The 12,254-nt window shown below is 44.9% G+C and overlaps 1 protein-coding gene across 2 annotated transcripts in view; it reads left to right on the top strand.

The window, feature by feature from the left end:
* The window catches only part of LMX1A (LIM homeobox transcription factor 1 alpha), a 73,036-nt gene that overhangs the window by 49,725 nt on the left and 11,057 nt on the right, over positions 1–12,254 (top strand). For both annotated transcript variants that reach the window (XM_081194491.1, XM_081194492.1), the window contains exon 3: positions 3,427–3,659. In XM_081194491.1, coding sequence (XP_081050617.1) covers positions 3,427–3,659 — 233 coding nt within the window. The remainder of the gene's footprint in view (positions 1–3,426; positions 3,660–12,254) is intronic.

The following is a 12,254-nucleotide window of genomic DNA, read 5'->3' as shown; positions in this document are numbered from 1 at the left end:
TTCCTTCCTAAAAAAAGCTTAACAACTGTGACCTGAACCCAAAAGGGGGTAGATCACTGCCAGTTTTTAACTCTGTGAGTAGTCACAGTCTCTTGGAAGTTGGCAACCCCTGGTCTACAGTAAAGTTGTCATATCTCTAGCTAAACAAGCCTAGCTCTTGCAGAGTTTTGCTGTAATGACCACTAATAGGTTTGCTTAGGAAATCTCAAAAGAGATCCAAATGATTGAGATAAAGAGACATGAATCGACCTTTAAAATGGGCATCTTGGGTGCATAGAAGAAGAAGAAGAAGAGGAGGAGGAGGAGGAGGAGGAGGAGGAGGAGGAGTTTAGATTTGATATCCCGCTTTATCACTACCCGAAGGAGTCTCAAAGCGGCTAACATTCTCCTTTCCCTTCCTCCCCCACAACAAACACTCTGTGAGGTGAGTGGGGCTGAGAGACTTCAGAGAAGTGTGACTGGCCCAATGTAACCCAGCAGCTGCATGTGGAGGAGTGGGGAAGTGAATCCGGTTCACCAGATTATGAGTCTACCGCTCTTAACCACTACACCACACTGGCTCCCAGTGTGAAGATTTGTCACAGCAGCTTCTGCATTCTGGAGCAAAAACCTTAGGGCTAGGCCTAGTTCATTCAAACAGCAGATGAGGTAGTAAACTTCCTCCCTGGACAACAGGGATGCCAGCAAGATGGGACGCGGGTGGCGCTGTGGTGTAAAACACTGAGCCTCTTGGGCTTGCCGATTGGAAGGTTGGCGGTTTGAACCCCCATGACGGGGTGAGCTCCCGTTGCTCTGTCCCAGCTTCTGCCAACCTAGTAGTTCAAAAGCACGCCAGTGAAAGTAGATAAACAGGTACCACTGTGGTGGGAAGGTAAATGGCATTTTCATGCGCTCTGGTTTCTGTCACAGTGTCCCATTGTGCCAGAAGCGGTTTAGTCATGCTGTCCACATGACCCAGAAAACTGTCTGTGGACAAACGCCAGCTCCCTCAGCCTGAAAGCAAGATGAACGCCGCAACCCCATAGTCACCTTTGACTGGACTTAACCGTCCAGGGGTCCTTTACCTTTTACTTTTTTCTGTGCATGTTCACTGTATGTGGATTGGATCCACAAAAGAGGGCACAATTTGCATGAAAATATGTTTATTTATACTGTGTTAATAGATGCAAAATTAGAAGTCATTTATTAAAATAAAAATATACACCTCACCATAGTGGAGGAGGCCATAACCAGGTGTAAAATGTAAAGGGTAAAGGGACCCCTGACCATTAGGTCCAGTCATGACTGACACTGGGGTTGCGGCGCTCATCTCACGTTATTGGCCGAGGGAGCCAGCGTACAGCTTCCGGGTCATGTGGCCAGCATGACTAAGCCACTTCTGGCAAACCAGAGCAGCACGTGGAAATGCCGTTTACCTTCCGACCAGAGCGGTATCTATTTATCTACTTGCACTTTGACGTGCTTTCGAACTGCTAGGTGGGCAGAAGCAGGGACCGAGCAATGGGAGCTCATCCCATCGCGGGGATTCGAACCGCCGACCTTCTGATCAAGTCCTAGGCTCTGTGGTTTAACCCACAGGGCCACCCGCATCCCGTAACCAGGTGAGATCCCCTCTAATCCCTATTTGGACCCTCTTGGTTTCAGGAAGCATAAGGCAGGGATTGGAAGCCGTCCCCACTGCCCACCCCATGAAGGGTCCCCATAAAGGGTCGTTGACTGATAGGCTGGAGTGGATCAACCACTATGAGCAATATGATTGATAGGCACAGCATGTCTACAGGCAAACCCATAAACAAAATCTTAAAAAAGGGCCAACCAATTGAATTTCTGCTAGTCACACAGCTGTTAAAGAAACAAGAGCTCTGCTCTCTCACCATGGCAACCTTAAACCATGTCAAGAATTCAAGTTTCTTGAGTCTTAAACTAGTTGCAGGTCTTTCATCATTTGATCTTAGGCTGGCAATCCAGTACAAGATCATGTGCGATATTTCAGGTGGCAGGGAAGTGTTTTAAGTCAGCAGAGATTTATGGCAACCAGTGTTTAGGTGCCCAGGTCTGGATAAATTCAAGATCTAACTGGAAGGCAAGCAGTGTATTCTAAGAACGTTTGTTGTGTTCTATACTTCATAATAATTTCTGGAATGTTATTAGTACAGGTCCAACAGCCAATCATGAACTCCATTCTTTGCTGCAACCTTTTGCTTCTGGGTAGACATGTTACAACCCCTTCAGGTTTCTGAGCTCAGCCACTGTGACACTTTCACACATTGTTGCATGTGAGACTGAAGTCTGCAGGTTTGTGATTCCCTCCATTGGCTCTCGTGAGCTGCCAAATACCTGCACTGTATGTGTGTTTGTTGTGCTGGGAGGGCAAAGCTATATGGTGATGGGGCAGCAGTAGATCACAGAGATTACTCTCACACCTGTTTCTCCATTTTGCCTCAACCCTCAACCTGTCACAGGTGCAGCCCACTTGCCAGAATGTTCGAAATCAAAAGTTTGCAATGGCAACCCTGTCTCTGCAAGACGAGCCCTGCTCTTCTCTGTGGCCTGCTTGCCTTTTATGAGAAAGCAGTGTGCCGTTTAAAGTGGAGAAACTTTGGGTCATTCCCCACCCCTTCTGCCCCCGCCACAATCTGGAGCAGCACACAGTTCTTAGTTCAGACTAGCTCAGGGCTGTGCCACCTTGCAGTTTCCATGGCTATTACAAGGTCCAAGAAGCTCAAAGGTTGATATTCCCTCCAGGCATTACAAATTGGTGGGTGTTTGGCTAGAACATAAGTTGTGTTCTAGAGTGAGATTTTCCTCAAAAAGTCAGAGGGCACCCTAGGTGAACATAGCTGTCAACTTACAGATTTGAAAATAAGGGACCAGCAGCCTCGAAAATAAGGGATCAGCAGCCAAAATAAGGGATCAACAATTACTTTGATAAAATACATATTTTGTTGCGTGCAAGTGGCTTTAGATACCTATTAGGTCCATAAATTACCATATAGCATATATTCAACACAAAAAACAGCAACGATTTGTTGTTGACAAAGCACAGCTGGACATAGAAAGGGCCACATTACTTTCAGTAGCTTATTTAAGGGACATCATCAATAAGGGGCAGCAGCGGGACATGGCGCTGGGATAAGGGACTGTCCCACCAAATAAGGGGCGCTTGACAGCTATGGCCCTGAACTGAAATTCACTGACACAAAAAATTGTCAGTAAAAGCAAGATTAAAGCACAAGCTTGGGGCAATGTCAACGCAGAGAAAGAAAAACAAGCAATTTCTGCCTTCTGTTGCCAGCACAAGATAGCCTTAACTTTTGGGGGGCAACGTAAGGGAGTAATGGGGACTGTTCCAAAACCGACTGCTGAGCTGACCACCCCAATCGAGGCCTAAACCTAACACTCTGCTTTGGGCCTTTTGCATGGCAGACTCTTTGCAGTGAAGTGCAGCAGCTGCTTTGGAGCCATTGCACCCAGCGAGTTCGTCATGCGAGCCCAAAAAAGTGTCTACCACGTGGGCTGCTTCTGCTGTTGCGTCTGTGAGAAGCAGCTTCAGAAGGGGGACGAATTTGTCCTGAAGGAGGACCAGCTGCTTTGCAAGAGCGACTATGAGAAGGAGCGTGATCTCCTCAGCCTAGTGAGCCCAACTGCGTCTGATTCTGGTAAGGGGGTCTTAAGGGTGCTGCTGGTTACTGCCTGCCGCAGAAGGGCTCTTGTTGTGATATTTGGGGGTCAGGGTATGAAATGTTCCCCGGTGACATTCCCCAATCTGCTCTTAGTTTTATAATTCAAAATCCTCTGGGCTGCAAAATATGTTATTTATTTCTGATTCACACCAACCCCAGGGGAAGGGAGCAATGTTGTTGTTGTTGTTTAGTCGTGTCCGACTCTTTGTGACCCCATGGACCAGAGCATGCCAGGCACTCCTGTCTTCCACTGCCTCCCGCAGTTTGGTCAAACTCATGTTGGTAGCTTCAAGAACACTGTCCCACCATCTCGTCCTCTGTCATCCCCTTCTCCTTGTGCCCTCAGTCTTTCCCAACATCAGGGTCTTTTCCAGGGAGTCTTTTCTTCTCATGAGGTGGCCAAAGTATTGGAGCCTGAGCTTCAGGATCTGTCCTTCCAGTGAGCACTCAGGGCTGATTTCCTTCAGAATGGATAGGTTTGATCTTCTTGCAGTCCATGGGACTCTCAAGAGTCTCCTCCAGCACCAGAATTCAAAAGCATCAATTCTTCGGCAGCAAACCCTAACCCTCTTTATGGTCCAGCTCTCACTTCCATAAATCACTACTGGGAAAACCATAGCTTTAACTATACGGACCTTTGTTGGCAAGGTGATTGCTTTTTAAGATGCTGTCTAGGTTTGTCATTGCTTTTCTCCCAAGAAGCAGGCGTCTTTTAATTTCGTGGCTGCTGTCACCATCTGCAGTGATCAGGGAGCCCAAGAAAGTAAAATCTCTCACTGCCTCCATTTCTTCCCCTTCTATTTGCCAGGAGGTGATGGGACCAGTGGCCATGATCTTCGTTTTTTTGATGTTGAGCTTCAGCTGAAGCTCAAGGGAGCAATATTTAAAAGCAATAGAATAAAACACACCTAACTTTAAATCAAGCAAGCAAGGAAACAAGCAAGGAAACAAGGAAACAAACAAACCTGTATCTGATTAAAATAACTCCATATCTGCTTAATCCATCAAAAAAACTCTGTGGAGAATGTTCCCTCACAAGCAGTTAACCTGTTTCTGGATTGTGTCTGAGTTCTGACTTAGCCTTCTCCCCAACATGTTAGTGTTCTGTGCACAGGGAATTGTTTTGCAAGGAGGAGCGATAAATATTGTGGCCCAACAGCCACAAACTGAAGCAGCCCAGCCTCAGCCCAAAGGTAGTTTTGTAAACTCAATTAAAACTAGGTCTCAGACTCTGTCAAGTCTCATGCATTGTCTTGAACTGCCCAATTACCCCCCTCCACTTATCATTGCGAATAAATCTTGTAGCAGTTTATAAAGAAGTAAATAAAAATGCATTCAAAGCCACTTCAGTTTCAAAAATAGTACAGGTATCTTATACCATTCAAGGCAGTAGGATGAATGCTACAAATCAGGGGAAGCCTGAACAAACAAACGAGCTTTTAATAAATGCCAGAAGCACCCAAAGATTGATGCCTCCTGAGTCCAAGGATGGAAGGTATCTCAGAGGACAGGCACAACTATAGAGAACACTCACTTTTATACGGTGACCAGATGATGTTCCACAAATTGCGGCACAATCAACAAAGCCAGTCCCTTGTTATCTAATGTCCCAATGGTCTTCCTGACCACTTTACTACTTCTCATGTATTTAATTTTTTTTAATATTGGTATTAGTGTTTTTATCAATATCCTCCTATTTTTTTCTTATTTGCTTGCCTTGTTTTCAGCTGTTATATTTTTTCCTTGAGTTTGTACCCTTTTTTGTTCTCATTTGGTCAAGACTCGCATTTTCCGAAGGAAGCCTTCTTGCCTCTTACGATTTCCTTTGTTTCTTTGTCATGACTCAAGCATGCATCTATCCGTTCAGTGTGAGATTCGTTGTTGCAACACTTTATCCTTTAGTCGTCTCCTTGATTTCTTCCTCCATCTCAAGATCACCTTCCAAATCTTTGGTCGTGGTCAGGGGCAGGCAGTGCTGAGCAGTGGGCAGGGACGGCACGTCCAATCAGAAACCAAGAAACGTTGAAACAAAGTTAGCAACTGGTCCTTCAGTACCCTGGACAGATCACAAGGAACAGACCATTTCAGCAGGTTCTTGGCATCTCCTGAGCTTTTCCATACCCCCTGTGGTTCTGAGGGTGCCAGTCCCTTGGGAGAATCTGAATTCAGTGGGTGCTGCCTTCAGAGGTACCAGTCTCCGGCTTGAAAGACTCTTTGCTTGGGTGCTGGGGGCTTAACACTTGTGCAGTCTCTGCCACTGACCCTCCTGGCATTCCTCTCCCTCCATGTCAGAGTCTTGGCTCTGGTTGGAGCAACGAGAGAGATAAGAGGCAGAAAGCAGGAACGAGTAAGAATTACATAGGGAAAGTTTTCTTCTTTTGCCAGCTGTAAATCCAAAAGTGGGGATGAGACCTTTTTCAGAGAAAGGTTAGGATTGTAGGACGGACCAGACTCTCTCACACACTCGCCCACATCACAAACAGCACCGTGATGGCTTTGATAATGACCGTTTTGACAGAGAGGTGACTCTAGAAAATGCAGCTGCCACGTAGAACAAAACCAGCAAAATGCTGCCATCTTCTGGCAGATGGGTGGTAAATAGAGTGAAGTAACTAGATACGCAATGAGAAAGAGCCAGGTTTGATTGAAAAGACTCAATTGCTCTGCCCAGATAGTTCTCAGAAGTGAGAGCAGTTGCATCGCGTTCTTCGCGAAGGAGATTGGGCTCAGTGGAGCAGAAGACCGAGACTGCCAGACTTGGCCTATTGAGCCTCAGGCCCATTCCACGGCTAGTTGCCAGGTTGTCATGCGTCTCTGATTGCCCCTTAGAGGTACCATTCACAGGTTTCTTCCAGGAATATTTCCTGAAATTGAACACAACGCCCCAACTCTGATATCACGCCGAGCACTGAGTAGAATGAGGCAAAAGCAATAAAGATTCTTTGTGGCAGAAATGGATTATGGCAGAAACTTTTGAGGGCCACAGTCCATTTCATCAGGTGCATGTCTTGTAATTCTAAATTGGAAAGAGATGGTGGTTGAAAAGTAAAGGAAGGAGGCCAAATGGAAATGAAATGCAAAAACAGTAGACATTAAGTGCTTCTCCAGACGACCTGTTCAGGGAGCATTTGTCCTGATTTGCTTGCACAAAGCTTCATGTGGAGGTTATGTGCTGCCTGCCTTTTACTGAACATTGCTTCTGATTTGTTAGTGAGGAGATCATGTGACAACGAGCATTTATTTTGATTTATCTACCTGGTGGTGTCATTGTCGCACATTTTTTTGTCCGTGTCCCTTTCCTTTTGTTTTTGCTTGCAGTTTTATTTATTTATTAAAGTTCTTATGTTACATCTGTAAACATTACCATATTACATCACAAGGCTTATTATACTGTAATTTTCAGCATGTATACAAAGTTTATATACTTAAAGGAAAACAAAACAAAACACAAGGACAAAAAACTATTCCAAAATCATATATACACCAACACGTTGGACTTCCTGTCTATCCCATTGCATATTCCTTTTTTACAAATGAATGTACTCTTATTATTGTATATTTCTTTACGTTTTATCTAATACATTCCTCTATCAATATGTACCCTTGGTCTTATTTCTCAACTCAGTCTCTCTCCAACGTCAGTCAAATGCTAGCATAGATAGCAAACCTTTACTGTATTTTTGAACATATATCTTATATCTATCCCTTCCGTGTCCCTTTCCTAAGGACAATCTGACCCCCTAAAGAAAGAAAATGTGCTTTAATCTACTTTCCTTGCACAAACCTAGATCTCTACTACACTACAGACCTCGAAGAGAAGATAATGAAGCACCACTTGATGTCATCTACGGCTCAAAGCCAAAGCTGCTCCAGCATACTTCCAGTGGTCTATAGCCAATGACACTTCCCTCTTGCAGGTCTTGGGTAGTCAACCTGTACTTGGTTGCAGACAGCTAGTCTCCCTTGAGCCTCAGACTCTTTCCATCGCTAGTTGGACCACATACAGACTACGTCACAAAGGCATAAACACAGAGACCAAACCCTACCACAAACCAAGATGCCATGTTTGTTCCCATATCTACTCGGGCAACACTATTACAGGACCTAACAGTGTCAGCCACAGCACCACAGATTGCTTCACTTGCTCATCTTCCGCTGTCATATGTGCTATCTCCTGCCAGGAATGGAGAAACAAACCTGTCTTTACGCGATAGACCAATGGAGCAAAATTGGCCAGGGAGAGGCGTGGATAATTTGGCTGCAAGAGCAAGTTCTGTGCAGCTGATCTGTGCAGAAAACAGGCTTGGACCTCCCACCCATCAGTTCAAGGATTGCTTGGTTTGGCTGTGCGACTGAGTTCTTGATGCGCAACTTGCACACAGCCGATCCCTGCAGACTTGAGCTTCCTGCCCATTTGCTGATGAGTAGGCAGTTCAAGCCTGCTGATCATTGGCGCTTAAAAGCACTGCACAGTGCTCTTTGCAAGCCTTGTACGGTGCTTTAAAACCTCTCTCTCCCCCCCCCCCAGTCCCATGGACTACTTTTGGCAGGTGAGTGACCTACCTGTGAATCACCTGACACCCTTATGACTTCAGTTGGTTGAGAGCTGGGTGGCCCTGTCTGCCTGTCAAAGCTGGCTTGCAGTAGTTCCCATTGGAACAGAAAGGTTCACTACCTCTGGAATAAACAAACCCAAATCTGACATGAGAAATGGCAGCATCCAGAAACCAGAGCGCTTTTTGTGGGAATGTTCAAGGAGGCAGGAGAGGATATATTGTTTAATTATATCCTTCCCAACTTGTGTTAACAAGTTCTACAGTTTAGCAGAGTAACAGTCCCCTTTTAAACTTACACAGCGGATAGGTTTGCCAGGCTTGCTTAAGCCTCTAAAATAAGTTTCCTGGTAGTTCCCCTTTTATACCCTCTTAAAAAAGAATAGACACGACACAGTCTTGTATAAAAGTATAAAATAGTTTACTCACTCATTCTGTTCACAGATGGATCCCAGAAGGCAGACATAAGTTACAAAATATATACACCTGGAATCTATCCCATAGGGAGATAGTTCCTTTGTTCCTTTGCTCCTTTGTCCTTTGTTCCTTGGCTGGAAGCCAAGAGAGTATCTCAGGCTGATGCTTCTTTGACGAAAGCAAAATGGAGGAAACAGAGATGTGGTGGTCAGTCCTGTGCTTTTGTTACCTGCACAGGTAAAGTCACGCCCACCTCTGGTCACATGCAGAGGAAGTTTGTCCCAGCACAGGAGGAAACAGGAAGTTTATCTACTGTCTGGACAAACATTCCTCTTCATGTCTAAACATGTCCACTCTAGGAATGTTGTATTTGACTTTTCCTGTGTTTCACACCCCACACTCTTAAGGTAGTCATACTAGAACAAAGTCATTTTAAAGGGTTCTCTGGTGTGAAGCTGCTGAATTACAATTAATCAAGGAGTCCAGTTCTGTTTATTTGGGCCTGATTGGGGTTGTTGTTTTTTACGTAGATGCTGATGATAAACAACAAAGTTGTGTAATCCAACCCTAAACCACATTGACTCAAAAATAAGTCTCACTATCTTCAGTACAATCTAGTCATAAGTAGGATTGGGCCATTAGGCTCTCACATGTAAAGCTCTCACATGTAAACTAAAAGCACCAGTATATTTTCTATGTTGCAGTCTAACCCTCTCAGCTTAACTTCTCAAAGGGCTGTCCTGATTTGCTACAAGCTGGCCTGAGAACCTGTTTGGTTGACTGGCAGAATGTAAGTTTTCTAAAAAGCAAAATAAATGTGGAGCGCTCCATAGCTCAGTCAGTAGAGCATTAGACCCTTAATCTCAGGGCTGTGGGTTCGAGCCCCACGTTGGTCAAAAGATTCCTGCGTTGCAGGGGGTTGGACTAGATAACCCTCGTGGTCCCTTCCAACTCTATGATTCTATGATTCTATCATTCTCTGTCTAAGAGGAAGGACAGACTTTCCCCCGTGACATTTAATTGTGAGGCTATGAGATTATGGCATCTACTTGACCAGTCAGCATATATGTATCTTTAAAGACCCAGTCAGAAACATAAGGGAACAAGGAGCACAATGCAAACTTAGGACCACTTTATGAGAAAATAAAAATAAAGAGCAAAGCACTGGAAGCCATATGCTGCCCATAATCTGCAAAGCCCCCAGTTCAATGACTCCTTCCCTTGAGCCCCAGTGTCCAAGCCTAAGTAAACAGGCGCCTGTGAAAGAGGACCCCCTTTCCAATTAAAAGTGTACTAACATCCCTCCTTTTCCTAATTCCCCCTAACCAAAGAATTTCTTCATCTTCATACACGAAGCCGGTTCTTCATCATTCCCCCAGTGAGCCTTGGGGTTGCGCAGAGGTCACGGCAGACAATATAAACCGCCTGTAGTCCTTTCCCATGTGACACCAGGAGGAGTCTTAAAGATTAATTAATTCCTACCCTGTTCGAGGAAGGCTTGAAAGGCAGAGTTAATTAAAAGCATTGCCACGCTAAAGCAGAATCAACTTTCCATCACTTGGAGGGATTTGGCGAGCAGGTGTCTGGGGTGGCGGGGGAAAACGGCCACTCTTCTTTCATGGGATGGGATTCCCCCAGACTTCTCTCCGCACTGTTTCCCTCCCCCCTTCCCCATCCATTTCAAAGCATTTCCCTATTTCATTCTCCTATATGGACAGATGTGGGAAATATTTGATCAGCCCGTTTCTCTCTCTTTTTCTCGTATATAATTTTTAAATTAATTTTCAACATATCATTTTCAACAATAATTAAACGTACTTTAACATCTTATACAATTGTTTTGACTTCCAACAATCACATCTGAAAATTTTCCAATCTATTTATTTGATTTACATTTCTTATTTTCACTATTACATTGAAATCTCATAACTAGTATCTCTCTTCTTTCTCTTCTAAGCAAAATTTCATATATTTCTCCTTACAGAACTTCTTGTAGCATAATTTGCTGATTACAGTTGCTCTTCAAATAGTTTGTATATTTCTTCCAATCTTCTGTAAATCTCTGGTCCCACAGGTTTCAAATCCTTCCTGTCATTTTATCCAATTCTGCGTAGTCCATGAATTTTGTCTGCCGTTCTTCTTTCGTCGGTATTTCTTCTTGTTTCCATTTCTGAGCCAACAATACTTTTGCTGCTGTTGTTGGATATAAAAACAATTTTACATCCTTTCTATTAATATCCTCACCTATAGTGCCAAGTAAAAATGCTTCTGGTTTTTTTATATTTCAACATCTTTTTCATCTCATTATATATCATTTCCCAGAAGTTTTTTACTTTCTTACATTCCCACCACATATGATAAAATGTTCCTTCCAATCAGCCCGTTTCTCTAGTCATCCTGCGAAAAAGAAACAGGAACGCCTCCTAGCAATAATGCGCTGAGGGGCAAACGCAGCACCAGGGAGGTGTTTTGCTCTAGTTAAGAATCTGGCAACATTGTAGACACTGAACTACCGTATTTTTCGCTCCATAAGACGCACATTTTTCCTTCTAAAAAGTATGGGGAAATGTGAGTGCGTCTTATGGAGCCCCTTCTGTTCCTCCTCCCGCTTCGCTGAAGGGGTGCTGCGCAGCTCTCCATCTCTGCGTAGTGCCTGTCCTGTGAAGCCAGAGGAGGAACAGAAGGGTCTCCTTCTGTTCCTTCTCCAGCTTCACTGAAGCGGCGCTACACACTTCTCCCTCTCTGCACAGAGAGAGAGAAGTGCGCAGCGCCCCTCAGCGACGCGCCTGTCATGCGAAGCCGGAGGAGGAACAGAAGAGACTCCTTCTGTTCCTACTCCAGCTTCGCTGAAGGGGCGCTGCGCACTTCTCCCTCTCAGAGAGGGAGAACTGTGCAGCGCCCCTTCAGCGACGCACCGTCCTGGCTTCTGCCTTAGCCCTGCGCAGCCTCTTTGGGCAGGGGGAGCCTTCATCCCGCTGCCCTGAAGAGGCTTGGCATGGTTATCCCAGATGCCAAAACAGCCACACAGTATCCCAGAAGCCAAATCCCTCTTGCTGTTCTGGCTTCTGGGATTCAGAATAATTTTTTCTTGTTTTCCTCCTCCCAAAACTAGGTGCGCCTTATGGTCTGGTGCGTCTTTTGGAGCGAAAAATACGGCACAAACCCAGACAGGAGCACAGACAGGCGCATGGAAACAGTGCCGAGTTCTGAAATCTCATGCCTACCCAAATGATTGGTCCCCAAACACAAACCAACTAATTGTCACTTCGCCAATGCGATTGATTTCAGAGCAGCCAACATAATAATTTGAACTCCAACGTGGGATATCAGAATTTTAAAAAATCAGTAGGCTTCCATTTTCTTGAATCAAAAATGTATTGCAAATTTAGCAGTTGAGGAACCTGTTGTTGTAAAATGCCAGAAAGCTCAGAAAAAATCTTAAGCACCTTTGTCTAGAAACAGTGTCACACTACATACGGCAATCAGATGTGTTTATCGAGCACTTGTGCTGTTTCCTGCAGCAAACATAGTGTCAGGGAACTGACATCGGAGCGAGAGGCGAAGGGGAGGCTCCCAGATGATGCTGGCGAAGGACCCAGCA

The sequence above is a fragment of the Podarcis bocagei genome (genome assembly GCF_964188305.1).
Source record: "Podarcis bocagei genome assembly, chromosome: 5".
In the NCBI taxonomy this organism is placed as follows: Eukaryota; Metazoa; Chordata; class Lepidosauria; order Squamata; family Lacertidae; genus Podarcis; species Podarcis bocagei.
The sequence above is the reverse complement of the archived record's forward strand: the minus strand, read 5'-3'. Positions and strand labels throughout refer to the sequence as shown.